General features: G+C 50.6%; 11 protein-coding genes across 11 annotated transcripts; 8 read left to right on the top strand and 3 right to left on the bottom strand.

Annotated features, from left to right (window-relative positions):
• Positions 1–216: 216 nt before the first annotated feature.
• On the top strand, positions 217–1,054 carry BDW70DRAFT_145405 (uncharacterized protein; the record flags this gene model as incomplete). Its single annotated transcript, XM_073738418.1, has 1 exon — positions 217–1,054. A coding segment is annotated over exon 1 (339 nt), but the record flags the coding sequence as incomplete, so codon positions are not given.
• A 1,574-nt stretch (positions 1,055–2,628) lies between these two features.
• BDW70DRAFT_164803 (Zn(II)2Cys6 transcription factor domain-containing protein) lies at positions 2,629–4,065 on the top strand (the record flags this gene model as incomplete). Its single annotated transcript, XM_073741565.1, has 3 exons — positions 2,629–2,786; positions 2,839–3,248; positions 3,320–4,065. 3 exons carry the CDS (start codon positions 2,629–2,631, stop codon positions 4,063–4,065), a joined length of 1,314 nt encoding a protein of 437 aa, XP_073590930.1.
• A 756-nt stretch (positions 4,066–4,821) lies between these two features.
• BDW70DRAFT_164802 (uncharacterized protein) lies at positions 4,822–5,643 on the bottom strand (the record flags this gene model as incomplete). Its single annotated transcript, XM_073741564.1, has 1 exon — positions 4,822–5,643. The coding sequence occupies one exon, from the start codon at positions 5,641–5,643 to the stop codon at positions 4,822–4,824; it is 822 nt and encodes a 273-aa protein (XP_073590929.1).
• Positions 5,644–9,797: 4,154 nt separating this feature from the next.
• On the top strand, positions 9,798–10,410 carry BDW70DRAFT_164801 (uncharacterized protein; the record flags this gene model as incomplete). Its single annotated transcript, XM_073741563.1, has 2 exons — positions 9,798–10,188; positions 10,241–10,410. 2 exons carry the CDS (start codon positions 9,798–9,800, stop codon positions 10,408–10,410), a joined length of 561 nt encoding a protein of 186 aa, XP_073590928.1.
• A 198-nt stretch (positions 10,411–10,608) lies between these two features.
• On the top strand, positions 10,609–11,069 carry BDW70DRAFT_164800 (cytochrome P450; the record flags this gene model as incomplete). The annotated part of the gene is made up of 2 exons (XM_073741562.1): positions 10,609–10,803; positions 10,851–11,069. The coding sequence occupies 2 exons, from the start codon at positions 10,609–10,611 to the stop codon at positions 11,067–11,069; spliced, it is 414 nt and encodes a 137-aa protein (XP_073590927.1).
• Positions 11,070–11,375: 306 nt separating this feature from the next.
• On the bottom strand, positions 11,376–12,737 carry BDW70DRAFT_164799 (transferase family-domain-containing protein; the record flags this gene model as incomplete). Its single annotated transcript, XM_073741561.1, has 3 exons — positions 11,376–11,804; positions 11,941–12,412; positions 12,478–12,737. The coding sequence occupies 3 exons, from the start codon at positions 12,735–12,737 to the stop codon at positions 11,376–11,378; spliced, it is 1,161 nt and encodes a 386-aa protein (XP_073590926.1).
• Positions 12,738–13,663: 926 nt separating this feature from the next.
• On the top strand, positions 13,664–15,218 carry BDW70DRAFT_164798 (uncharacterized protein; the record flags this gene model as incomplete). The annotated part of the gene is made up of 3 exons (XM_073741560.1): positions 13,664–13,712; positions 13,774–14,037; positions 14,734–15,218. The coding sequence occupies 3 exons, from the start codon at positions 13,664–13,666 to the stop codon at positions 15,216–15,218; spliced, it is 798 nt and encodes a 265-aa protein (XP_073590925.1).
• A 40-nt stretch (positions 15,219–15,258) lies between these two features.
• Positions 15,259–15,903, bottom strand: BDW70DRAFT_164797 (uncharacterized protein; the record flags this gene model as incomplete). Its single annotated transcript, XM_073741559.1, has 1 exon — positions 15,259–15,903. One exon carries the CDS (start codon positions 15,901–15,903, stop codon positions 15,259–15,261), a length of 645 nt encoding a protein of 214 aa, XP_073590924.1.
• Positions 15,904–16,687: 784 nt separating this feature from the next.
• On the top strand, positions 16,688–17,805 carry BDW70DRAFT_164796 (Aristolochene synthase; the record flags this gene model as incomplete). Its single annotated transcript, XM_073741558.1, has 3 exons — positions 16,688–16,958; positions 17,028–17,301; positions 17,388–17,805. 3 exons carry the CDS (start codon positions 16,688–16,690, stop codon positions 17,803–17,805), a joined length of 963 nt encoding a protein of 320 aa, XP_073590923.1.
• A 2,380-nt stretch (positions 17,806–20,185) lies between these two features.
• BDW70DRAFT_164795 (uncharacterized protein) lies at positions 20,186–21,974 on the top strand (the record flags this gene model as incomplete). The annotated part of the gene is made up of 2 exons (XM_073741557.1): positions 20,186–20,798; positions 20,866–21,974. 2 exons carry the CDS (start codon positions 20,186–20,188, stop codon positions 21,972–21,974), a joined length of 1,722 nt encoding a protein of 573 aa, XP_073590922.1.
• Positions 21,975–24,488: 2,514 nt separating this feature from the next.
• Positions 24,489–27,086, top strand: BDW70DRAFT_164794 (bifunctional terpene synthase/polyprenyl synthetase family protein; the record flags this gene model as incomplete). Its single annotated transcript, XM_073741556.1, has 9 exons — positions 24,489–24,825; positions 24,881–25,187; positions 25,240–25,754; positions 25,807–25,868; positions 25,913–26,067; positions 26,121–26,281; positions 26,335–26,436; positions 26,484–26,544; positions 26,591–27,086. 9 exons carry the CDS (start codon positions 24,489–24,491, stop codon positions 27,084–27,086), a joined length of 2,196 nt encoding a protein of 731 aa, XP_073590921.1.
• Positions 27,087–27,804: the final 718 nt, after the last annotated feature.

The following is a 27,804-nucleotide window of genomic DNA, read 5'->3' as shown; positions in this document are numbered from 1 at the left end:
AGTAATGGTTAGATAATAATATACGAACTTCGTCTAGGCAATAGTCTCGGATAGGCGTTATTTTTTGCTGGGATGACTTGTATCGACTAAACGCGGTCGCACTGTATTTATCACACGCCTAGACTTGTAACACGTGACATTCCGAGTCCTGTTGGACTTAAAAGGTAGGCGGATCCTCAAACGATCGTCTCTTTCTCTTTATACTTCGCATTCGATCGAAATATGACCCTTCTCTGGAACTTCATCCCTTCTACATATAGCTGGCAATAACTAACATCCCTATGAATAAGCGAAGAAACCCGCACCGAGCACGAACTTATCTTTGCGTCCTTGCAACCAAAAAATAAATTTAAAAAAGGTTTCAAATATTTTCCGTTCAGCGAGAGGTATGGGTAACTGGTTATCTCTTGAGGTACTATTGCATATTGCGGAGTGCTTGGAGGACGACCGTTACTTTCTCGTGCAATGTACTCGAGTATGCATGCGGTGGAAGGCAGTCTTTGAGCGACTCCTTTACAGAAAAATGGACGTCCGCAGCAACGACCTTAATACCAGTTTAGGAGATTTATCTCTGACACGCTTTCAATCTCTCACTTCAGCAACCGGCACCACGCGACGTCTATATATCAAGCATTTAGTATACCATATTGTGTTACCGTATGAGTTGGGAGTATCAACGACTCTAGCTCGTGACAGCAGCGCGGCAAATACTTGGAACTTTGCTATTCTGTAAAGTTGTTATTACAAGTTGAAGCCTTTCCTCTTGCTCTATCAAGTTCTGAGTGTCACAGTCAAGCTAGCTACATAGGTGCGATCCGGGCAGATCGGGCAATATGGTCTGATCAAAGTGACCTTTTTGGTCCAGTTGGCAGTATGCTTGCCCGGACACGTGCTCTTACAAGTTTGACCCTATTTGGGTTAGAGATCTTGCGTTCGAATCCAGCTGTAGTCATTCAGCCTGGAGGGTTGGTTTGACAACCCCAAGAGACCTGCGGCTTGTGGCTCCGGGGCCCTGCAGGTGCGGGGTAGGTGACGTGGTGGGTCGGGCCACGTCATGTTAGGTGCCAGGGCAGGGTTGAGAGTCCCGCTGGGCCGGGTAGTCCCCGCTGGGTCCCTAGGTGTATTGCGCTACTGGTTTTAATAATAGGCTCTAGCTCACAGCCTTCTTATGGCTGGAGGTCCACATCTATTATCTATGGCTTTGGACGGCTTGGGGACAAGCCTCCTTTGGAGGGGGAGGTAGTTGTCACGGCCAAGGTAGCTACATAGGTGCGATCCGGGCAGATCGGGCAATAGGGCCTGATCAGAATGACCTTTTTGGTCCAGTTGGGAGTATGCTTGCCTGGGCACGTGCTCTTACACTGAGCTAATTAACACGCTTTAGTTGGCATAGTATGATAGTGGTTCCTTGAAGAGCAGTAATACCCATACACGTAAGGACTCGATGAGGTGGAGGTGGGCGGAGCGACCGGGATTTACGTTAGCGGCCACACCGGCCACCCAATAAGAGATGACATCCATCGCTTACCACACTGATTCGCTGTCACGGCTGTTACTCAGGGCTAGTGATTTGATGCTCCGAAAGTGGAGCAGATAGCACTGAGATGTATTTGAAATGGGGAAAACCTAGGCATCTCAGCTTCGCCGACTCCTCCGTATCAATATTTTATGGTTGAGGCCGGATTATACTGTGAGTTGCTGCAACATTTGACATACTCAAAATATCTGCTACTCCAGTGGAGGGACCTCACTAGGTAGAATATTCTACTCGAAGTGTTAGAGTATTACTAGTATGAATTCAGGCATTGCATTCTTGGTTCAACTACGCACTAAGCACAAGCCTTCGGGGTCCCTCCGTCCGGGCCTTACCGCTCCACTCGGGACTGTAACATCCTAAATCCTTCGGGGAGGTAATATCCCCGACCATCTCAAGATCTCGCACGCTCGGAGTCATTCCGATTTCTGATAGTAGATCCACAATCGCTGCCTGCCCGGACAAAGCGCTGTTCTCATCAGTGTTGGAACTCGGGTCAGCCCTTGCTCCAACGGAGCCCCATGGTCCACGAGAAGACGAAATAACGAAGCATCCCCTCTCACGATTACGAGTAAGAGCGCTTGACAATCGTCTGGCTCATGTGGTATTGCCCCGTGGGTTCGGAGAAGGCGAATGATAGCCTCACTATGGTCCGCGTTACGAGCTGACTGCAGTATCAGTAAAGAAGGTGTCCAATGGGTGTACGCATAATATTTGAATGCACGTTGAATCAAACAAAGTGGTTGGACAAATGCAGATATCGCTCCCCAAGAGAGCACCCACTCGTCAGCAGGAGTTCGAGCAAAAAGCAACCTAGCGCTGACGAGCAGCTCGCGTGCATGATTGGAGTCCATTCGGGCTACTTTACTGATGTCGTGCTCCAGCCTAGGAATCCAATCCCTACCGAACCACCCAAAACAATGCCTGCATCGTCTGGAAGACTATAAGGGCCGGTATTGTCCAGACCATGCTCTAAAAACGATACGAGTGGGACCGTGCGCGCTTCAGCATCCTGCGTATGCTATATAACGCGCTTGCCGGCCATGATTTCTGGTCGGTTGAGCTGATTGACCGGACAGTTGATCACGGACAGTATGTTTGGTACTTTGCGATATATGGCCGACAGTCAGGGTGGCGAGTTCCTAGAGCATGAGATGACAACGGGGAACAGCAGTCCGATTCCACGCCCCCAGAACCTGGCCTGCGACAATTGCCGCGTCAAAAAGGCGAGTCTCCTTCTCGTTATCTCTTGGTACCTGCGAAGGACCGGAACTCCTAACTTAGAGGCTTTAGATCCGCTGCAGTGGGCGCCGAAGCGGATGCGGCCGGTGCAATACCCTCGGTGTGCCATGCATCTACTCGGAACCAGCGACCAGAAAAGCCCGAAAGAGGACATTAACCCCGACCTACGGCGCCGGTGAGAACGCGTCAGTCTCGGACGAGCCCAGGAGGACCCTAGTACAGGACCCCAATGGGCCCGAGCATCGCCAGCTAGAGCGGTTATCGCCGATCCCCAAGAACATCGATCCACGCCTGACGCAGCTCGGCAGTAGCAACAACACTAATGCGCCGGATCTACTCTATCTCAACTGCTTTGATTGGCATATGGACGATGGTGGTGTGCAGGCAGTATCCGCTCACATGGAGCCGCGACTGGAACCAGATGCTTCTCTTCCAGACGCAGATGCCTCATTGCTGGCCCGGCCCAAGAGTCGTGAGTACGAACTGCCAATCGTGCGATGAGCTGTAATGGCTGGCATGTTCCTGACTAACCCAAGGCGACAGATACCTACGACCCCATGGCCCTCATGATGCACGCCCCGTCCCCCCTCTCACCTGCGCAAACCAGCTCCGATGATCAACAAAACCTCCATTACCAAGACACCCGATCCACCTGCTCCTGCCTTTCCACCGCTGTCTTTATTCTGGATGAGTTTGAGGCATATTCGAGCGACTCGAACAACAGACTCCTGGACTCCAGCTTGAGCTCCTATCGCGAGGTCGTTTCCTGGTGCGAGCGGATGCTCCGCTGTTCCCAGTGCCGCGGCCGTCCCGAGAATATGACAGTGTTCAACCTGGTGCTGGAGCGCCTGGTGAGCCTTGGTGACAGCATGGTCGACGCCTACTTCGAGCTAGCCGACGAAATCAGCCAGAGTAGTAACAGTACCAGCAGCAGTAGCAGCGTCGTCGGCCAACGCTCTCAATTCCCAAGCCGATCATCACCCCCGCTCCCGCCGTCGGATTTTGCGAGGCGTCTCGACCTCCACCTTGGTGACTACCAAACGAGAGGACGCGAGTGGAAAGCGCTTGTCCGCGTGCTGGTATTCATGCAGATTGGTGCTTTGGACAGTATCTTCGTGCGAATGAAACGGCTGCCCTGCCTGGCACAGCGGAGCTCCCACATGGTGCGTCTCCTTACTTCGGAACAGCGAAACGCCCGCATCGCACGGCGCCTCTGGCCAGAGCTGCCAGAAGGCACATTGGTGTCAGAATCAGGCCCGTATGTGATGTTAGGATTGTGCTCGCCGTAACGATGTCGTTGATTGTTGTTACTTTAACGGTTAGATGGCTATCATTGACGTATACATTGACTGCGGAACATTTTAGAAGCTAGATCAATCAGTAAATAAATATATCAAGACCTTGTTGACCTGAAGCCGTCTTTGGTGTATAGTCACATCGTAGGTAATAAACGCCATGTATCTCGGCACCATCTGGTAGATAGCTTTTGAAGTTGTTGTGTCGCTGGTGATGTCGAATTTGCTTCCTTGCTTTTATCTTGTTCATGTTGCCTCTCCCTCGGCCTTGCACGCATTCTCAGCTTTTTTGCCTTCGTGCATCGGCTTGCATGATGCTACTTTAGAGTCATAGTACGGAGCTATGCTGCTTTGCCTCTGTTGGTTAACGTGGCATCTGTAGTCAACAAAAGATAGAGGCTGCGTGCGCCCCTGTCCTCTCTCCCTCGTCACGCAATCAAATATCGAGGAAGTCCAGGTAGATGCAATACTACTATTCGTCCAGAAACTTGGGGATTAGGCAAGACAGCAGGGCGGCTTGTTTTGATTGAAACTTGGCTTCTATATCTTTCCAATATCTCGGCACAGCCTGGTGAATTTGGTGTGCAAAAATCAGGAATATCTGTTACCGTCTTCATGTAAAACACACTTTTCCCGTAACATCGACCCCCATCTCATAAACAAGGCCTATTTTTGACCTATCATTAGGACCTCGATAGCAAAAGCTATGACAGTTTGTACAGTTTTCATCATTGTAGCACCATCTATCTATTATCTGGCTATGAAAGCTGCCCGCGCGTTACTTGGTTCCGCTGGCAATGGAGGAGAGCTGGGGATAGCATCAGAGTCTGTTGGCTGCGCTGCTGTCTGTGGAGCTTCCTGGGTAACTTCAGCAGCTGCAGAAGTATTGGTGGAGACTGGATGCTTCTTTTCATATTGCACATGAATCTCCCATGTCCAAATCTTCCGAGCAGCCTTAGTAAAAATATTCCTGAATTCTTCCATGTGCTTCAGGACTTCCTCGGCAGCAGGGATAGAGAACTCCTCCATACCAAGATGTTTCGTCCCTCCACGGCCAGATTCCTGCTTAAACAAGACCGTCCGCTCGGTGGCCTTAAAGTCATATTTGCCAACATGCTTCTCAAGGAACCTATACAAAGCATCCTCCATTTCATAGATATCAAAGGTGCGGCGCGTGTAATCACTGGCAAGGATTTTCCGATAGAGAGACCTCCCATTCACGCGGATATGGATATTTGTTTGTATAGGGAAGTCTGCAACTCTCATGGCATCTCCTAGCTCATCTTCTAGTTCAAATGTTGCAATACCAGATGGCATAAGATCAGGATAATCCTCTCGCGCCCTTCTCATCTTCTTCCTGTGTACTAAACACTTATATTTCTCCTTCGCCGCATACAGCGCGTTGGCGGCTGCCTCAGTCTCGCTAGATGGAACTGCTGGCAGAGATGAGGCCTCACCACCAGAAGACTCTTCTTCGTCATCTTCTGGCTCTCCATCTTCCTCTCTGGTATCACTACTGGCCGCGGCGGGTGAAGACAACTCCGGGGACGGAGCAGGCAAGGCACCAGTCATCCTTGGCGGTAACAGAGAGCTATTCTGCTATACGGACCCACTTAGGATTATTGTTTGCTGGGGAAGACGGCGGGCGAGATACAGATCGATATCGGAATCGTGAAGCCGGTGGCTTATGTTGCAGTGGTGGGGGGGGGGGGGGGGGCGTTCTCCGCCGCCGCGGGCCTTGGAGCCTTCAAGATACCCTTTATTTTGGCTGCATTCCGGATCACTGCTAGCTTCTCCACAGTCTTCCGAGGCACGTAGGTGTCTTTTCGACGCTGTCCTGGCGGAGGGGGTGGGTCGACACGAGGGATGGCCGTCCGGCGGAGATCATATGGAATAACGCGTTCCTGCGTCTAATTAGTAGATCGGGCTCGCTTAGGAGGCATTTAGGCGCGTAATAGCTTCAAAATGGTTGAAATAGGCTAAAACTGCTAATATTTCTAAGGAAGGTGTGTTTTATTATGAAGTCGGTAACAGATATTCCCAATTTTTGCACACGACAAATCGGGTCTGGTGAAAGAGGCATCCCCTCAGCGCCAATACAGGCAATTTCTGTGCTATGCTCTTTGCCAAGAGGAGAGTTTGGGCCTGAAGAAATAGACTGACTGAACAGAATAACCACAATACAAACACCCTAACAGATGCAATGCATTAATGGAGCTGACCAGGCTCTGATGGGCAAACCCAGCCTCACACTTTCTCACGCAGGGTTGAGCCAGCGATACCTATCTACACAGGCCCTCTATCCATTGGCGTATGGCATCGTCACCAACGGAGATTAACTCACACCTTTAGCCCATACAATACTATTGTATGCAGGCAACGGGAAAACCACATGCCAAACCCAAATAAGTGACCAACGGGGCCAAGGGGCATGGCAACGGCAAACGAGGAGCTGTTTTCTTGCTCCATCACGGAGGAGATACAAGATTGGGAGAAATGGAAAGAATAGCATTCATGTCTTCAACGCACTCTGACCAAACATGAATATAGGCCCGGGGAGTCTCGTAGAAGAAGATTACGCCCTGTTCTTCCTTTACATCGCAAAGACCCTGAAAGATTTACGTACTTGTGAGACGCACTTTGCTTCACAGGGTTGTGAAAGCCGCCTGCAGTTCATACAGAAAATACGACGAAATCGATCCTTGACACTGGAGGAGACGATGGCTCGGGCAAGAGAGAAATTCTCAGATGCATCGGACGAAGCCGTTGGCCCATCACGAGCCTGATCAAATCATCCCGAAACCAATTCTCAACGAGGCTCTGAGGACTTTCGATATCTTGTTGCCTCGGGGAGGTGCGGCGACAGACAAGCAAGCTACTGAAACAATCTGGCGTGTCGATATACGGTCCATGTGAACTACCAGGGGTGTATGACCTCGAGGAGTTCAAATACTGGAGAAATAACATGGCCCAGCTGCTTGGAATCTTCAATGGGCCACCAGAAAGCCTCTAGCCCTTCCTGACACACTAAATCCTGCGTAGTGATCGAGTTTATGGGTTGCTGTGTTTGGGATATTTGGCCTCACCATTTTGTTTGGCATTCTTACGACGATATATTCGGCTAAGCAGTATCAGGTAGCTGTCGCATCGTACGACCAGGGTTTTGTGATTGAATATATGTACACGCCTACATATCCAAGCAGACCTAGTGGCCCCGCGAGTGTACCCTATCTCCATGCAATCAAAGCATGAGAACCTCCTACGTCAGTCAGAGGAGTATGAGGCTTCTTGGGCTTTGCTAACTATTACCGGGAATTCATACCTCAATTCTCAAAGATTGCTCAACCTCTTACAGATCTGACCAAAAAGGATACTCGATTTCAATGGGGAGATGCCGAGCAGACTGCATTCGAGCGTCTTAAAGAGTTATCAGTTGGGGCACCAGTCCTGGCCCCCTTTGACCCGGAAAAAGAAACACGCGTACAGCCAGACTCATCTGGATACTGTATTGGTGGCGAGCTATCCCAGTTAATGGAAGATAGCAGATGGAGACCAGTGGCTTTCTATTTAAAGAAATGCCTGCCTGCAGAGGTTAACTACCCTATTCATGACAAGGAGTTACTAGCTATTGTTCGGTGTTTAGAACAATGGCGCAGTATGCTGCGAAGTGTGAAAAATTTCACTATCCTGAGTGACTATAAGAACCTTGTGTACTTTATGAAGAAGCAGCAACTTACAGAGAGACAAATGCAGCGGGCTCTTGAGCTCTTGCAGTTCCAATTCAAGATAGCCCATTAGCCTGGGAAGAAGGCTGTGGTACTTGATGCTCTATCTTGAAGAGACCAAGATTTACCAAAAAGCTTGGATAACAGATGCCTTCAGGGACGCTTCCATCAACTGCTATCAAATAAGAATGGGGTATTATCTTTAAACAGCATGGCTACGATATTTGAGGTACCAAGAACTTATTATATATGTATTGGGGCCACATGGGTTCTAGGGGGTGATAAGGATCAGGCAGGAGATGAGGAACCAGATATGGGAGATATCCCTCTTTGTCCTTTTGCAGATTCTGAGCCAAAGCTCCAACAACTATGGAAGGAAGCCCTATCGCACAACAAGAGATACTAGCTTTTACGGAACATGGTCCGCAATAAAGCTAGACAAATACTGTCTTATTGGGGACTGCCTATTTTGATCCCAGAATGCTTAATTGATGAAGGGCAACGGTTACTATAGCAAGGCCGTATTTGGATTCCATACTATGAGCCCCTGCGTACATTGATCATCCAGCAATGCCATGATTCTGCCCTGACAGGCCACCCTGGCCGTGATCTTTTGAAGGTAATCATTAATAGAAGGTTCACTCTTGGCCACGTTTATTACAAGATATACACCACTTCCTTCCTAACTGTGATATCTGTGGCAGTAAAGCTATATGGAGGGAAAAAGAGACGTGGGCTTTTAATACTACTACCTGTTCCTGAGCGGCAATGGAGTGAGATATCTATTAACTTCATAACTAACATACCCGTGTCCTGATCAGGGGCTACATTTGTGATAGTGGTTACAGATTAACTATTCAAGAGCTGCATCTTCAAGGCCATGAAGGATATAACAGTTGAAGCAGTTGTGGATGCATTAATGGAATGTCTAATCCAACATTATGGACCTCCTTCAGCCACTGTGTCAGGCAGAGGCCCTTAATGCGTCTCTCTAATGTGTAAATGAATCTGCTCTCTATTAAGGATTACCAGAAGGTTATCAACAGCATTCCACCCAGAAACGAAGGGGTCCACTGAACGGATGAACCAGGAGTTGGAAGCCTATCTACAATATTTTGTCTCATATTACCAGGATGATTGGGAGCAGCTTCTGCCCGTTGCCATGCTGGCAATTAACAGCCAAACATCTTCTGTTACTAATATAAGCCTATTCTTTGCATCTCATGGCTATAACTCGAGCCCATTAAGATAGAGGAACCCTTTAGAAGGCAAAACACCAGTTGCTCGAGGAGAAGTTCTTATTTCCAAACTCAAGGAAGCAACAGAGGATGCCCAGACAATGATAGCAGCTGCTCAGGAGAAGTATGAGTCATATGCAAAGAGAAACCGGCAGCCAGCAGAACAATTCCGTGTTGGGGACAAAGTACGGCTTAATCTTGGGAATATAATCACGAACAGGCCATGCAAGAAGCTCGATTGGCGGAATGCTAAATATACAGTAACAGAGCTGGTTGGATCACATACTGTACGCCTTGATATGTACCTCTTGCTCTCAACGTCCAAAGTACCCCTTTTCACCGGCCGCCTCCTCCTCAACCGGCGTCCAACACCAGAGCATCATGGGCCTCCTTCAGTTGCCTCAGCTTCCGTATACCGTTGCCGCTTTTGGATTGCTAGCGTGAGTTATGATTCCCGCGGCATACCAATGCCCAGCTAACCAGGGTTGCTTAGCATGTGGTCCGCTGGCTCTGGAATATTATTTACCTTCTCTACTACCATCGCTCGCCAGGTTCCCAGGGCCAAAGCTTGCGGCAATCAGTAATGTGAGTTAGGGCTCTTTCATGTTACGTCGCGATATGGTTAACGTGGATCTAGGGCCTATACTGCGTATGGTTTATGGGCGGTCGACAGCCATACAAGATTCTAGAATTACACCAACGATACGGTGAGATGGCTCTCTCCCGGATTCTCAGCAGATGAGCCTGACAATAGCGAAACGCCATGGCAAGTCCCGTTGTGCGTACTGCTCCCAATGAGCTCTCCAACACGGCGCAGTCCTGGAAAGACATTTACGGGTTCCGTCAGGGTCACAAGACGTTCATCAAGAGCGACTTCTACGAAGGCGGGAGCTTTGCTGACAGAGTGCATTCGATTGTCAGCGAACGAGATCCCGTTGAGCATGGCATCATGCGCCCGATATCTGTCCCACGCGTTTTCCGACCACTCTCTTACGGAACAGGAGTTCCTCATCGCCAAAACATCGACCGCTTTGTGAAAGAGACTGGCGTAAAAGGAGCTAAAGGGTTTGATCTTGGCAAAGGCTTTGAGAAAATGACGTTTGATATCATTGGGGACTTGGTCTTTGACGAAACATTTGGCGGCGTTGAGTCGTGTATGGCCTTCCCCCGGCGTCGTAGAGAACCATACAGCTGATCCAGATCTAGTCGAGCCTCATCCCTGGATCTCCATCACCCTTGGAGCTCTTTCACAAGGAGCACTTGCGGATGTCTTCAAGCGTTTTCCCAATCTAGCCAAGGTGTTCCTTGCGCTTTTCCCGGGAAAGATCAAGAAGCTCACTGAGCAGACGCGACAAAATGAGGACCTTGCATTTTAATTTGGTCCAGCGGCGAATCCAACGAAAGACGGATCGGAAAAACTTCCTTACTCGCATCTTGGAGCAGCGAGACCCGGTGCAGGTGTCTGATCTTAGCTCGCCGCCCACGCATCCGACTTTGTGCTGGCGGGCAGCGAAACGACTGCGACAGCCTTGTCTTGCATCATATACTACCTGATGCGCAATCCCCCTGCTATGATGAAGTTGGGAGGGGAGATTCGCTCTGCCTTTCACTTCTACGATGAAATAAATGTTTTGTCGACATCGCCCTTGAAGTACCTGCAGGCTGTCATCCTAGAAGGGCTTCGCATCTATCCTCCCTTGCCCTTTGCGCTCCCCCGAGTCGTGCCTCAGGGCGGAGACACCGTTGACGGCCATTTTCTTCCTGCTGGGGTAAGTCTATTCTGTGATGTTCGATGCGCCTTCTAACCGACCTGAAGACCATTGTCTCCACCAACCCACTCGCAGCGAGCCTGGATGCGGCCAATTTCGAAGCCCCTTACGACTTCAAGCCCGAACGATGGCTGGAGAAAATGAACAGGCTATTTTGGACGCCAGCCAACCGTTCTCCCTGGGGCCTCGCGGCTGCTTGGGCCGCAAGTAAGGGCCCTTTCTCAAGCTTTCCTTCACTTTGCTACAATGTTAACGCATACCCCTAGTCTCGGTTGGATGGAACTGCGCACAACGCTGGCAAAACTACATTTCTCGTATGACTTCGAGCTACTGGACAAGAACATGGACTGGCAACGGGATTCGGAGATGCATACTTTGTGGAGGAAACCCCGGTTACCTGTTCGGGTTATGTCCCGGAAAACTGCATAGGTAAGATCAAAGCCCATTCGGAGATTTGCTTCTTTCATTCATTCCGGGGTGTATTCCGAACATGCTCAGATGCTTGATAAGATTCTTGCTATCTTGGATGAACTGTAACGCATTGTTCAAGTAATCCAGTCGCCTCCCATACCTCACTTATACCTAATGGCGTCGTTGACGATACCGAGCACTCCATTCCGTCCTTGGAGGGCAAAGTTGCCCTTCTCACCGGTAAGTGCCCAGCACAACGTTTGGACCGCACCTCGGTTAACCAGGATGAAGGTGGAGCGTCTGGCATTGGCTATGCGGCCGCCTTGATTGTGGCTGCCAAAGGAGCGAAGGTCGACGTTTTCGATGTCAACGAACCCACTGAAGACGAGCACAGCAAACATTCCACCATCGTCTTCCACAAATGCAATGCCGCCAGCTGGGTCGAATTGCGTGCAGAATTCCAGGAAATCGGCCGTGTCGATCTGGCTTTCGCCAATGCTGGAGTGTCGGAGTCCACCAACTATTTTGCCGATAGCTTCGACGCCGATGGTGGTCTGGAGGAGCCCTCCTACGGCGTACTCGACGTCAATCTGCGGGGAGTCATTAATTTTGTCAAGGTAGCATGGAGCCTATGAGGGCAAATGGAATATCTGGGAGCATTGTTATAGCCAACTCAAATGCCGCATGGATGCGGGATGTCGTGATTGCATTGGCAGCTCGGCGGACTTCTTTCGCGATTCGACCAAGGGGCGTATCAGACGAGATCAATTCGGAGATCGTCATCCGAGCAGTACTGATGAAGATGAGGCTCCCCAGGTAGGTCCACGGGAGGTCAGGAGAGAAATGGGCTCGCCCGTCAAAGGTAGTATCTAGCGTCGTTTCCTCCTCCCCTGGAGTTGCCGTTTCGTTCCTTGGAAAACGGGCCCTGATAATAGCCCGCCACAGAAGCGCCATCAGTGCATCGTTGGCGCTGATGTTCAGGCCCTCAGCACTTCCATTCTCACCCGATAGGTCTGCGGCAGCAGCAGCAGCCTTCAACTCCGCCAGGGCCCTCTGCGAGACGTAAAAGATAGTCGATCGCACTGGTGGTGGTGGTTTTTGAATGTCTGGCAATGTATCTAGTGAGAACGATTGTGGACTAGGGTTGACAGGGTCCAGTCCGAGCAATCGCCATATGCTTGGGTCGTCGGCGCCTTTCCTACCGTGCGTCAAGTCGTCCAGAGTGACCGCTTCATGGCCTTCCGCCTCCCATAGTTCATGAACAGCTGGTTGTCTGTACTTTGGGGCGAGATCACCAGCGAGGTGTGGTCGTCCGTAGCAACTCCCTGTAGCTGCCGCGTGTATTCTGCCCATTTCTTCGCCAACCACATTTCGCTCGTTCCATCAATGACGGAATGAATCATTCCCACTGCGAGGAGCATCCCGCCAGCCACGAGGTTGGTTTGTGCGATGAAGACGGGTGCCCCCTTATGGAGATCAGGCATGCGGATAGCAGCGAAAAACCGGTCCCGCATGAAGCTCATCCTGGGGAAGACCTTCGTTTACCCAGTCGTCGTAGTCGATACATCCCTCAAGTCTTGGAGGTGTATTTTTGGAACCCAAGTGGGATTTGTGTGGACCTCAAGGGCGCCTTTTGCGACGTTGTCTTCGGTCGACTGGAACATCTTGCCAGCGATGCTGGGAACATCGACGCTGGCACGCGACAGACCGTCCTGAAGAAGACTGCAGACTTTTGCCGGGTCCTGCTGCGCTGAACAGCAGAAGGTGAAGATCAATTTTGGATAAGACCGCGGCATAATATTGTCCATGGGACTAAGCGTGGTGCGTCGAGTTCCCTCCATTTCTGCGGGTGCCAGTAGCAACGCGTCCAGCCACACTCAGAAATCCCATAGAAAATCTGCGTTCAGATGGGTGTCCATGATTCTCATCGAGTCGCAAGGTGTTCGCAAAGTTGCACTTCAGAAACGGGCGACGGAGTGGAGGTTTGCCTAATAAAGAAAGCCTCCGGCTCGGACTTTGACCTAACTAGGAAGTGCAGTTCGGCTCACAGAATGATGGAATCACGAATTCACCACGCGTGGTGCTGTATGTTGACGCCTTGAAGATGTGTACGTGGGCCTCTGTGCTTAAACAACAAGTATTCAGAAAGCGTGCATAATGGATACAACCATGTTGACTCAGTATAATCCAAGCATCCCTCCTCTGTTGTCTGTTCAGACGGCAATCTATATGGTGAGTACTTGACCTGGAGATGGAAAGCTGGTGGTAACGAAGGGAGTTATGTAGATCGCAGCGTACACGGTGGGATATGCTATCAACAACCTCTATTTCCATCCTCTGGCCGGCTTTCCCGGTCCGCGTCTGGCCAGGGCTTCCTTAGTATGTTCCTCCTTTGACCAGATGGATCCCCGCTCAAGGGGGTGACTAACTGTGGCGATTTTGGCATACGATGAGAGGCCAATCACATCGGGTCATTGAGCAAGCACATCAACGATACGGTGAGTGTACACTGTTGACCGCCATACCCTGCATTACTTCCCCTAATAATCGGTTTGGCAGGTCCAGTCTTTCGTGTGTCACCTAACGAACTGTCCTTCGCTTCCGTTGAATCATGGAAGGCTATTTACGGACCGCCTGTGGGAGGACGCTCGCACCTCATCAAGGGGGAGTTTTACGATATCTACGGCGCTGTGTTCAAGACAGGTTGCATCGGCAGTGAACGAGATCCCAAGGTCCATGCGCAGAAGAAGAAGAACTTAACACCAGCTTTCTCCATGAAAGCACTGCAGGCACAGGAATCAATCTCCAGGAATGTATCAATGAGTTTGTGGCCAAGCTCGGTCCGTTGAGTCAGAAAACGGGCAAAGGTCTCAACGTGGTCGAGTGGTACGAGATGATTGCATTCGACATTCTCGGTGAGATGGCTTTTGGGGAGAGATTCGGGTGTATTTAGCGAGGTAAGAAGAGTCGTGGTTATCGAGCATACCTCGCGAGCATGGAGCCCGCAACTGACATCTCATCCAGAAGAGCAACACCATTTCTGGATCGACCTGATTCTCAAACATCTTTTAGAGGTCACTCTGGTGAATAACCTGCGTCGCTATCAATTGCTGGCTACGCTGGGCAAATAGTTGTTGCCCTCCTTGACGGTCCAAGTCCGCAATAAACATTCTGGGTTCAGTCGCATGTAGACAGCTGTCTTCTGCGTTCCCCTCACTCCTCTTCTCTTCTGATACCGCGATCTATGCCAATCAAAGTCATCGTAAGTGATATCATCCGTTCCAGGACAAGGGTACCATCATCGTCTGCAGTTTACTGGTCGCAGACCTGTTTGCGGCCTCCGTCATGTGTGTTCCTTCCCCAGGACGCCGAGGATATTACCCACGCGCTGCGGGTCATCAAGAGGACGCGGGCCCCTTTTTCGGTAATCAGTTCTGGACACATGCCTGTCCGCGGAGCTGCATCAATTGACCACGGTATAATGATTTCCCTGCACGACCTTCAACACCGACAGCTTAGCGAGGGATCTGTCCGTCGTGCAATATGAAGTTGTGCTGCCAGACAGCTCTATCGTGCTGGTCAATGCCACATCTCACCCGGACCTTTTCTGGGCTCTGAAGGGTGGCTCCAACTATTTTGGTATTGTCACTCGATATGACATGAAGACCATACCCATGGGCGACGCCTTTTACAGCGGCAAGATATGGACCTCCGCGTCTACTCTACCCTGGCTTGATGCCTTGAACGCATATCTAGCCCCGGGCGGCGGTGCTGAGGATGTCAAGGCTGCCACCATGCCGATGATCGCCTTGACTCCGCCCGATGGAGTCTATGAAGTGATCAGCCTGGAGCTTTACGCCGATGCCGTCAATGATAGCCCGGTCGAACTCGGGCTGCAGGCGCTGGTTGAGGTCCGCGTCGCTGTAGATATGCAGAGCGAGCCAGACGGCACTGAGAATAGCATTGGCATTAGCACTATAATTGCTCCCAGATCTCCGCGTTAGTTTATTTTGTCTTTCCGAGGGGGTTCGGGACACATTCGACTTACGCACCTAGTAGGGCAACATCTTCGGCTGCCAGCGCGTCGTCATCCATACACCTCGTGTCTCGGCCGAATTGCTGTCGCGCCTTGAGCCAGGAAAACCCCCAGTACTCATCCCAATCGGGGTCTTTAGGGCTATTCTGGCGGTAGTCGGAATGCGCACGGGCAAAGCGATGCCATGTTTTCACTGCCGCAAACACACGGTCGCGGGCACCGTAGGCCTTGGGCACCATCCAGCGGGGCTTGCTCTTCATCAGCGTCGGCGTCTCATCGACGAATTCCCAGAAGTCCTGTTCAAATGAGGGCGTCAGGGACAGCAGGTAGGGTCCAAACAACGCCTTGACCGCCGCGTGGAAGATGCGACTCTTCCGGAAGGAATAGAGATCCGACAGCTGCAACCACTCGCCAATCCGGGTATCAGCGTTGAATTCCTCACTGAGGAAACGCATGAACCGCTTGGCCATTCGGCGCAAAGCCTGCCCTGTCAGGAACCGATGGGCGAACTGGTGTTGGTGGAAGTAGACCCTCCGCTCAGGTAGAACGTGTGTTCCCGGCAGGGGAGTAGGGTCGATTCCTGAGTTGTAGTTGCGATAAAGATGCATGGCATAGCTTGGAGTGCCAAACATATTCTCCATCACCAACCCCATGAAGGGCTTTGGAGATAGGTTTCGGGGGGCTCGGAGCAGTGTACGTACGGCGTCCGGGCCAGACACGAAGTATCCGCAGATAGGTCCCAAGACGACCTGGACAGGGAGACTATTGCCATATTGTTTCCTGGTGTGGATGATTTAGCAGCGATCCATGTGGAAGGGCGTGGAGGGCAGACTTCATGCTGTGCACAAAGGCTCCTGTGTCTTGAAGAAAGGAAAAGGAGTGTCCTAGAAATGGAATGGTATATGGCAGGATGGGAGGAGCGCGTCCATCTCGAGATCTGTGTAACGCGTAGATTGACTGCAACGTCGTGAAGAGATAGTTGCAAATAAGCAAGGCCACTAGGAGCGCACTGAAGTACGCATACCAGTATTGCTGGATGGACTCGGCCGCGAGGATTGACACTTCCCTGATCGTTTCGTGTCCCCTGACGATTGCTACAGCCTGTTGTGAGCCCTGGCGTATATGGATGTGCCTATTCATACAAGGCTTGGAGTGTTCGTCGATAAGTTTCATCCATTTGCTGGTCAGCTTGTTGCTGTTGTCCAATTGCGGAAATAAGACCAGGCTTTTCACCGAACTGGTCTGTCCGAAACATCCCAAAGGGGCATCTCTCCGGAGTCTTGGATGTCAGATCGTTGGATCTGATATACAGCCAGTTGGCATTGATTCTCAATGCCCTGTAAAATGTCATCCAGTCTGCCAGCTTCTTCCAAGTCAGTGCCCTCTTTCTCATACTAGAACACAACCAGAAGCAAATCCATTACATCCACCGCAAACATGAAGGAACCCAATGGCACGAATGGAGCCTCTAGCTCTCTCGAGCCACCCCCCTCAACTTTCCAGCCTCTCTGCCATCCGCTCGTGGAGGAGGTATCCAAGGAAGTAGACAATTACTTCCTCCAGCACTGGAACTTCCCTAATGAGAAGGCCCGCAAAAAGTTTGTAGCGGCAGGGTTTTCGCGGGTAACCTGCTTGCTCTTCCCAAAGGCGCTGGATGACCGCATCCATTTTGCCTGCCGTCTGCTGACAGTGTTGTCCTTGATTGATGGTAAGACGCAGTTTCTGGATGAAGTTCTGTCACAGCCATCGAGTCTCTGAACCCCCTCACACTGTCTAGATCTGCTAGAATACATGTCATTCGAGGAAGGTTCCGCGCACAACGAGAAGCTCATCCCGATCTCGCGCGGCGATGTCCTTCCGGATCGGTCCATTCCTGTGGAATACATCATCTACGATCTGTGGGAGAGCATGCGCGCCCACGATCGCGAGATGGCAGACGAGATCCTGGAGCCGGTGTTCCTGTTCATGCGGGCACAGACAGACCGCACCCGAGCACGGCCGATGGGGTTGGGCAGTTACCTCGAGTACCGCGAGCGTGATGTGGGCAAAGAGTATGTCTGAGTCAAACCGCTCCCTGGTGAAATGCGCAGCACTTGACCCCCGTTGGTGCGAACGACAATCTGAACTATTCCTGTAGGCTTCTTTCCGCTCTCATGCGCTTCTCCATGGAGCTCAAGCTGTCTGCCTCCGAGCTTCAGCGCGTGCGGGAGTTCGACGCCAACTGCTCGAAACATTTCATCGTCGTGAACGACATCTACAGCTACGAGAAGGAGCTCCACACCTCCAAGACGGCCCATAGCGAAGGAGGGGTGCTTTGCACCTCAGTGCAGATCCTGGCCCAGGAGGCGGGCGTGACTGCAGAGGCTGCCAAACGGGTCCTATTCGTTTTGTGTCGTGAATGGGAGCTCCGCCACCAGTTGCTTGTTGCACAGCTGAGTGCCAAGGGTCTGGAAACCCCCGGACTGGCGGCGTACGTGGAGGGACTCGAATATCAGATGAGTGGCAATGAGCAGTGGAGTCGGAAAACGTTGCGTTATAGCGCGGTAGTTGACTAGATTGTGTCTTTTGTTCCTATTTCGGGATCCAACCCTTTTCTTTCATTCTAGGTCCTCCTGTGTACAATACGAGCGAAGTGGAATCCTCAATGGTGTGTGAAAATAGCAGAGTTTCTCTGCTATTTTCACGGTTCAAAAGTTATGTCTTTCTTATATCTCTCCTAGTGTCCTTAACATGTTTGAACTTGATTAATGAGACCGTAACTGTCGACCGTATGTGAATGCTAGTCATATACAAGACTTTCCTATTTCGGACATCTGAGCTGCAGGCCCCGTTTCGCCGACACATATGCAGAGATTTCTGATATTGCCACAGCTCAAAAGTTACATCTCAAAAGTTACGTCTCCATCAGCTGGCCTATTAGGCTAGACTGCTTATTATTCTTCATTTATTTAAACCGCTGTTTATAGTTGGATTTGAGAATCAGGCCTTCATTCGTTTATATTCTTGACGGCTGATGTCGAGTAATTACGCCTACACTGACGCTCCATAGTAACAGACTGAGTAGGTTAAGTTAGATAGGTTAATGCGGTTGGGTTACTGTAACGAAGACACCTAAATTCTAGTATGATAATTAGGCTAGCACGATCGGATTGCTATAAAATGCTACGATACAATGCAATACAAAGCATCAAGGTGCAAGCTCATGGTCCCGCATACATGGCAGACCTAAAATAGATAGGCAGGGCCAACAGATTTGATAGACAGACTACCAGTCACGCTATATACAGCTGTATGTCACGGCTCCGCAGGCCTGATCCCGAGCCAGTACCGTATGCACCGGCAAACCTCATCTTGGACATCTATTCGTTACGATCATCCTCAGCACCGCGCTTAGGATAAGCCGTAATCACGAGCCGACATAGCGACAGAGCTCATCCTGGGCAGGGTGCCTGGAATGAGCATCGCGCGGTTAGATAGTGTTGTGGATACGCTCAAAGGGGAAAGGGCAGAAGGAAACTGTATCAACTACATGAACGTAGCCTACTAAGGATTGGACGCCATGGTTAACCATGAATTTGCGGTGACGGTGATGGTTATCAAATCTCATGACCATCACCGCAGATGTGATTATGGTTATCAATATTATAGCTGCGGTTGCGGTTATGCCGCAGCCTAGGTCCAGCTCAATTCCGGGTCGGGGCTAAATGAAGTTTGATTCAAAGCACTGCTAATGCAGGTCTGGCCGCCATGCAGGCTTTGTCCAGCTCCGCGCTGCAATTTTAGTCCTTCTTTTACGCCATTTTTGAGGCTCGAAGTGTGCCAACAGCCCCTGTTTCCTCCTGAAGACATGCCCCTATCCCTGGACAAGTGATCACGCACTTCAAGAACATCGCATTCGACAAGCAAATTGGGCTCTTGATAGGCTCGCCGCGCTGCCCAGCAAAGTGAAGCAGTAACAAACCCTGCCCGGGAAGGCCGTCATGTGGGGTTGTCTGAGTGCGAAGTGGGGGAATACGAGGTCAGTTTGTGTCTGTACCAATCAGAGAAATTTACTTCCCAGCCTTGTGTTTGGAGTGCAGCCGCACGTCATTTGCGGAAAATCGACAAGTGAAATCACAGTTCTGATGACGCTGTAATCGGCCAAGGGTCGAGGGCATTTTTTCTGATAGTACGCAGTGGACTCAACCCCAAAATTGATCTCCATACTATGGAGTTATTGGGGTTAGGGTCAAGCGATCCATGGAATTGTTAGGCCCCCTGCCGTTCATAGAATGTAAATGCTATGAAGTATCAGGTGGGGAACAGTGGTGCATAGCAACAGTCATCTCATGACCTATGAAAGCTGGTAACCCTGTACTGTCAAGCATATGCGTTTTCAGTGTGCATAATAGCCCTATGCATTGCCTCTCTCTTGTTCCACAGAAGAGCTGCACGTTCTCATTTCAGACCCCTGTTCGAAAGTTCGTTGCGCCAATTATGGTGCGCACGCTTGCCGTGCTGGACCTGGCCAGACTAGCACTACGTCTACTTTCTCGTTCTTGGCGTCTCGACTCGTCCACAAGGCCGTCTCCGCGTCTTCGAGGAATGGTAGGCTCAGATATAACCAAACATCTGTGAAGCCGCTGCTGATCGGGCATTACTTCAGAGGCGGACAACTTCGTAGAAAGCGAGGATTTTAGCATGACCCAGCACAGTAGAGTCCATTCTGAGGCACTTTTCAGGCATCCCCGGAGAAGACTGAAAGCCTTGCCAGGCCCTTGGCTGCAAATAGCTGTGGTAAAAACGCACGTGCCAGGGCGGGCCTTTGCGCACGGCCTTCGGCATAAAGCGGTGCGGCTATCCTTCAAGCGAGCGACACTCGAGTGTCTGCGTGCTGTCTTCGTTGTGTCTTTTTTTTGTCCTCCCATATCTTGAGGGCGTAAACCAACGGCAACCATGACCGCCGACGAGAGTAGCCTGAAGTCCCGATCGTACGAGCCTGCCCTCGTATCCGAGGTAGGCTCCGACCCCCTGAGCGCGACCGCCACAGAGTACAAGCGACGGCCTGTGTACTCTCGAAGCGAATGGCTACTGGAGTCCATCAGCTCAATTCTAGCTCTTGGGCTTCTTATTGGCATTGCTATTATCTTCTGGTATATGGACAATAAGCCGCTCTCCGCCTGGGCTGGTCGTGTCTCCCTCAATGCAACAATCTCTATTCTTACAACTGCATGCACGACAGCCTTGATGCACGGGGTGAGTACATTTATTGGACAATCTAAGTGGCTGCATTTCAAGAAGGGACCGCGTAAGCTCTCGCACCTGGAGGTCTTCGACAGAGCAAGCCGTGGTATCTGGGGTTCCATCTTGCTTCTCACGACCATTCCGTTCAATCTTGCTGCCATCGGCGCGTTCATTACTATACTACGCCTAGCTTTCTCCCCGTTTGCACAGCAGGTTGTTCTAATCGAGGAGAGAGATGTCATCACGTCTTCCAACGCCGCCATCTTCGGCTATGCGCACAACTACACTCGGGGGCTAGAAAGTCAGCTGACTGTTTCCGAAGAAGGTAAACACGTTTGTTGCAATTGGCCTCAATCTGAGTGGCAGCTAACGCTACCTTCTCATCTCTGCAGAGAGCATACCCCAGGATCCCGGCCTTCAATCGGCCGTCCACCAGGGCCTCTTCGGCGCCCGGAGCCCCGAGCCCTTCACCTGCCCCGGCACATGTCGCTGGGCGGATTCATACATATCTATAGGGTTCCGAACTGAGTGCAAGAACGTCACGCGGGCGACACTGGAAACAGTGACCTGCGGGCCTGAACAACCCGATGATCCCTCAGACAGTGTCAACGTGTGCACCCTGAAGACGCCAGCTGGGGTGGACCTAGTCTATCATCAAGTCCCTTCGAGTGGAGCGACAACGTACACGATGAATGTCGCCACCTTGCTCCCCAACACAACGCTCCAAGATACATTCCCCGAGCTCACGCGGTTCGCAATCTTCCGCTCTTCACGCGACCACAACTTCATGATGTTTGACACAAACATCACGGAGTGCTCGCTCTTCCTCACCGCATATGAATACACGGGAGCGACTGCCAATGGTAACGAGTTCTCGTTCGCATTGCGGCGCGAGGTTGATTTCGGTGTGCCGAATCCCTGGGACATTACTCCGGAAGGGTTTCGTTCGGCAAAATTGTACACCAACGAAACAGTGCACGAGGGTGTACACATCCCCGCGCTATGGGTGGACTACTACAGCCTCAAGGCCTTGCAGAACTTCCTTACTTCCTACACCTTTGTAAGTGAGTGGTGGGATGGGACTATCAAGACTGTGGACAGAGGGTATGTATGGCCGAACTCTGGCGCGGTCACTGCCCTCATGGGCAATATCAGCATCCCCGAGCGCTTTGATAGTATGGCGACTGCTATGACGGATTATATCCGATATGGGCCGAACAGGCAGAATGCAACAGGGGATACAGTTCAGAGCGTGCCATATGTTTCAATTCGCTGGGGCTACTTTGTTGTCCCCGTGGTGACAGAAGCATTTGCAATCCTTTTTGCCATCTTGAGCATCATCAACAACAGGAAAAGTCGCGAGGTACCGCTCTGGAAGTCGTCGACCCTGGCTGTGTTGGCGTGTCAGCACGAGGAGCAGTCAGGTCTTCTACAGACCTCTAGCAAGGATCTGCTCGAGCTGGAGACTGAAGCTGAGAAGACTCAAGCACGGCTGAACTAAAGGTTTTCTGTGGCTGGGTAGTGTTGACAAGTTATGAGAATGGCATGATACATTGATACAGCATGAGCACTGGACTAACATGTATGTCCCTTCTGATATGGTGATATGGAAATATTATGTGACACTCATCCCGAGCACCGGCGCGCGGGATGAAACCGCTGGCTGATCAGGCCACACCATAGTGGCCTGACCAATATCTCCAACTCCCGGAGATCTGACCTTCAATATAATCGAGAACGATAAATAGAGGACCTATCGTCAACGAGATAGACAATCAATCGTCATATGGCATCCGATCCTTAGTAGGCTACGTTCGTGTAGTCGATACAATTTCCTTCTGCCCTTTCCCCTTTTGAGCGTATCCACAACATGGGTTATGAGCCCGGGCCGCTACGTTCAGCCGAACCAGCAGGCCTAGCATCTCGGGGGATTGCGTGAGGACTAACCGCCTTGCCCAATTCAGCAGAAGATTGAAACTGTACGCGGCGTGTTGAGCCTTGATCCTGTAAAGGTGGCCAAAGCCATACAACCTGCCTATCTATCCCCGATCAGCTATCGAACCACGAACCTAGAACCAAACAAGGCGGATGCCGCCGGCTCCAAGACGAAACCCACGGACTGGGAGATATATATCGAGCCGAGAGAATACGGGAGACCTAGCCGGGCCGAGCGTACCCGGGGCATTTGACGAACCGATAGAGACGATTGATTAGACCGAGACGGCGCCAGGGGCGGGACAGTCGTTATAGAGCCGACTGAGACGACCGAGGCAACCGTATATGAGACGGCCGAGACGGACGAGACAGTCGAGAGAACTGAGCCGGACGAGAGAATCCGAAGCGCTAGTGGCATCGAGATTGACGATCCTAGTGAGCAACTGCAAGCGGAACTAGCAGTTGAGATGGCTACAACTCCTATTCCTGAGCCTAGAGAGGCTTAACCGATATCTCTTAGAGATGACCAGGGCAATCCTTATTGATGCAGATGTCCCAAAGGAGTACTGGCCGTACGCAATCAGAATGGCCAATTGTCTCCGAAATCGAGCAGTCAGGGTGCGAGGCACCAAGAAAACCCCTTTTGAAATGTGGATGAGGCATCCCCCTGAAATGCCAAAGTTCCGAATCCCGTTTTCAAGAGTCTGGTTCCATAAGAAGACAAATGACAAGCTGGAACCAAGAGCTATTGAAGGAGTCTTTATAGGATATGAATCGATATATGATCATGGCCAAACGAGATCGGAAGATCTATCGAGTCACGAATCCTATATTCCTGGAGAACAAGGGAGGCTTCATTAGCAAAGAACCAGGAGTTCGAGATCTTGGGGAAGAACCTGTGTTTCAAAGGATATTTGGAGTTCCTGAAGCGAGCTCAGGAACTGGGGAGGCATTGCAGAGGCTCCGGGAGCCAGTAATGCAAGCAGTGAAGGTAGCAGTATAGATACTGCAAGCCCTAAAGGCGCTGGGGGCGCCAGAGGCGCTAGAGATGCTAGCGAAGTTGAGGATGATGTTGATGTTGAGAATGAGGCTGAAGCTGAAGGCGGCAATATAACTAGCCAAAGCGGTCAGAATTCTGGATTGACCAATCAGAGGCTATATATGGGCGGAAGCCACGAGCCCAGAGACGCAGAGAAGAGAGGGAGGCAGCAAGAGATCCTTCTCCGCGCCTAGCTGCCGAGCAGCAGCGAATCGATTAGGTGGCTAATCTAGCTATAGCGCTGGAGCTACATCTTGCTGGTCATAATGCTTTCAAAGCTAAGGCTAATGAGGAGTTTAAGGGGCAGGTTCCGATTCCAAAGACCTACCAGGAGGCAATAAACGATCCTACGTACGGAGCTAAGTGGAGAGAAGCAGTCAAGCTCGAGCTGAACAACCTGATCCGATTTGGAACATGGAGATATGTCAGAAGACCTAGGGATCAGGCAGTGGTGTCGACTAAATGGGTTTTTGACATTAAATATGGAGCTGATGGCCGAGTTGACCGATTTAAAGCAAGGCTAGTTGCCAGAGGCTTCTCCCAACGCGAAGGATTAGACTTCGAGGATACATTCGCTCCAGTCATCCGGCTGGAGAGCCTCAGAATCCTATTCGCCTTAGCAACAATTCATGGCCTTAAAGCTCATCTACTTGACGCTACAAATGCCTATGTTGGATCGAAAATCGACAAGCAGATCTTTAAGGAGATCCCGGAAGGAATTGATCCCAAGTCTCATGATCCAAATGATGTATGTGAGATCCTACAACCCTGTCTATCCATGTGTATGACATCACAATCGCGGTACCTGAGGCTATGGTCTCGTCATAGACATTGTTATCCTTCCAAGGTTAGTGGCTCTTTTGCATGTAACGTAGTATCTGTCCTGTCGGTGGTTGACACTGGACAGAGATATGGATCATATGATGTTTCATCCGGAAAATACCCACTCCACGTCGGGACGGACGCAAGAAAATCAATTTTTAAAGAAACTGTCACCCACAGCTTGCTATCAGAATTAACAAGCCTAACCCCGCTTTAGCAATGGAGGGACAGAAGCAGAGTCTAAACATGCCCGAAAATGATGTTGCAAAGTCTCATCCTCTGATGTACAGACACTCTGATCCTGCATGTATAGACGCAGAGAACGAGAGCAAGTATATCTCGCGATTTCAGCCGCGGATCAGCAAATATGTTGCTGCTTCTCACAACGCCTGCATAGAGTGCCACATTGACCTGTTCGGGATGGGCGCGATCGGAAAAGTGGTTGGTGGGATGAATGCGCATACGGCGGACTTTACGGCACTCTGCGCTGCAGAAGCCCTACCGGAGAGAATCGGGCTTTGTTCCTACTTCATTGAGTACGCGTTTGTGCATGATGGTGAATGCCTACTCCTTGTTGAAATGGATTAGTTATTAACAGGGTGTATTGCTAGATGTGTCCGTGGACGCTGTTCAAGATGGCCCTAGCTGCCGCCATTCCCAGGACGAGGATGGAATTCTATCAAAGGCTTTAGGGTCGAAAAGTTTTGAATACCTCCGCGATATCGGTGAAGGTGGATTAAAGAGAAAGCAGGCCAGAGCAAAGATTTGGTCAGTCTTGAACAGAATCGACCAAGACTACCTTGGCCGTTGCCAGAAGAAGTTCAAGCAGTGGTACGAGACTGGCCAACAGATGAGGGACAAAACGTTTTCAAGCTTGGAGGATTACCTGGCTGTTAGGGCCTTGGATTGCGGAGCTAAGTTTGTGATTTATCCTCTTGAACCGTAAACTCCCGTCGCTGACAATAATAAGCTGGGTTGTCCGAATGATGGGTTGGGCTAGCGGGGTCGAACTCACACCGGAAGAAGAGGTCGAAACTGGACCAGTCACCTATCTGGCATTTGTGGTTCTTGGTGTGACCAATGATCTGTGGTCTTGGGAAAAAGAGAAGAGAGTGACGCGGCAGTCTGGGGATACTCTTCCTCTGATCAACGCCGTCCAGATGCTCATGCGGATGCAGGATACTACTGAAGAGTCCGCAAAACAGATAGTCCGTACCCTTATCCGCGAGCATGAGGAACAATACTGTCTCCTCCGTGATAAATATCTTGAAAGACCCAGTACCTCACTTTCGGTGAAGAAATGGTTCCAGGTTCTCGAGTTGTCCATGGCAGGAAATGCACTATGGAGCATCCATGCCCTTCGATATCACCCTGAAGTCCGGAATCCATATATCCGCCCCCCTGAACTTCCCTCTGTATTCAAGGAACTGGAGATAAAGCGGTTAAAACCGAAAAGCGTAAATAAGGGGAATGCCGGAGTGGGAAGTATGGAATCTATTTAATATTGCTGGATCAGACGCTGATCAAGTGCGTGCAGGTGAAGATGAAACAGGTACCACAGCTTCCGCGTGCAAAGTCCTTGACGCGTTGGACGAAAGGGTATGTCTTCCTCCCTATCTAAGAGGCCACGCTGATAACTGCAGGTTCTATGGAAGCCGTACGAGTATATCACCTCTATGCCATCCAAGGGTTTCCGTCATCACCTGATCGATGCTCTGCAGACTTGGTTCAATGTACCAGAGCGCTCGTTGGCGCTGATTTCGGGGGTAGCGTCCCTGCTCCATGAAGCCTCCTTGATGTGAGTTTCTATAATGTTGTCACTGTCTTGTCTTTACGGTTGACCGCGCTCAGGTTGGACGATATACAGGATGGCAGCCTTCTTCGGCGTGGGAAGCCAGCCGTTCATCAAATATTTGGAGTCAGCCAAACCATCAACTCTGCATGCTTCCACATCAATAATGCCCTTCGCCTTGTCCAACAGCTCTCACCCTCTGCCGTTCTGATATTCTCCGGTCAGTCATTTTCTGATCTTCAAATCAACAAAATATCATGCTAAACCAGGCAGAGCAAATGGCATATCTGTATACAGGTCAAGCACATGATATCTCCTGGGCTGGCCACAGGTTTATCCCTACTGAGGAGGACTATTTCAGGATGGTTGATGGCAGTATGTACCCTTGATCTGTGCTCGTCACCCTGGCTCACAGCGAATAGAAACAGGCAGTCTCTTTGTACTTCTCCTGCGCTTGATGCAGCAGGAAGCAACCCAAAACAGGTTAGACACCCCTAAAAATACAAAAACCCATCTAATAAAGATGCAGGGACCTCGATATGCGCCACTTCATGAACCAGCTGGGACGGTGCTTCCAAATCCGGGACGACTATCAGAACCTCGTATCCAAAGAGTACACTTCCCAACGCGGCTTCTGTCAGGACCTCGACGAAGGAAAGGCTTCGTTCCCGTTCATCCGCGCCTGCCATACCCTGGAAGATAGCACGGTGCTGACAGAATGGCTCAACACGCTACGTACTGAAGGCGGGGCTTCGATAGAGGCGAAGCGATACATTCTGACTCGTATAGAAGAAAGCCGGAGTCTGGAGTATACACAGGATGTCCTCGGTCTCCTCCTTGAGGATCTAGAAAGTATGCTGCGGGACATGGAATCCATGGCTGGGCAGGAAAACTGGATTCTCCGATCTATGCTGGTGCAATTGCAGACCAAACAGGAAAAGTCAATGCAGAAAGAGAGTACGTTTGCTGAAGTGCTGCGTGTTTGGGGTGGATATCGGGAGATGGCTTGGAGGTCCATGAACTGATTATGGGTTTGGCCAAGTACCTGGTCATCAGGGCCCTTGACGCAGTCATCCCAGGCGGGTTCTCTAACCCATCGGGGTTGGAACGCTTAAGAGTGGTTGATTTGGGGTTTTACTTAAGATAGCTGCTGATTGGCGGGTCTACCTGCTGTTCAGAGGAATTGTTGAATTGAATTCTCTGTAGTGTTTTTCAATCTGCCCTTTATGCTAGCTGCCTCAAAACTTTTCTGTAGGCTTAGCAAGGACTTATTTACAAGCGTACTTGATCTGAAAGCCGCTAGGCACCAGCTGTGGCCGTGGTGCTGGCTCAAAAATGGCGGGTCTCTGACAGGCGGGTGCTGACGGGAGATCAGCACAAGTAACGTAATCAACCACCGAGCGGCGGATACCATCGAGCGGCGGATTTTCACCCCGACCAACCTCAAGCATCATTCAACGTGTCATTTCTTCACACCGATTAATAAGATGCCACTTTCTCAAGAGACTCGCCTTCAGATGGCCATGCAGGCTTATAAAGATCAAAAAATAAATCAATTTTGAAGGCCGCTAAAGTCTACGCGGTGCCTGAAAAGACCCTACATGCGCGTCTAAAGGGGAGGAAACCACGCGCAGAGATACGCGCAAATGGTCATAAACTGACCAAATTTGAAGAGGAATTGCTTTTAAAGCGATTATTGGATGCAGATATGCGAGGCTTTCCAATCCGACCTGAATTTCTACG

This window comes from Aspergillus foveolatus (genome assembly GCF_047715535.1).
Source record: "Aspergillus foveolatus strain CBS 279.81 unplaced genomic scaffold BDW70scaffold_140, whole genome shotgun sequence".
NCBI lineage: Eukaryota > Fungi > Ascomycota > Eurotiomycetes > Eurotiales > Aspergillaceae > Aspergillus > Aspergillus foveolatus.
This window is presented reverse-complemented; position numbering and strand designations above follow the sequence as displayed.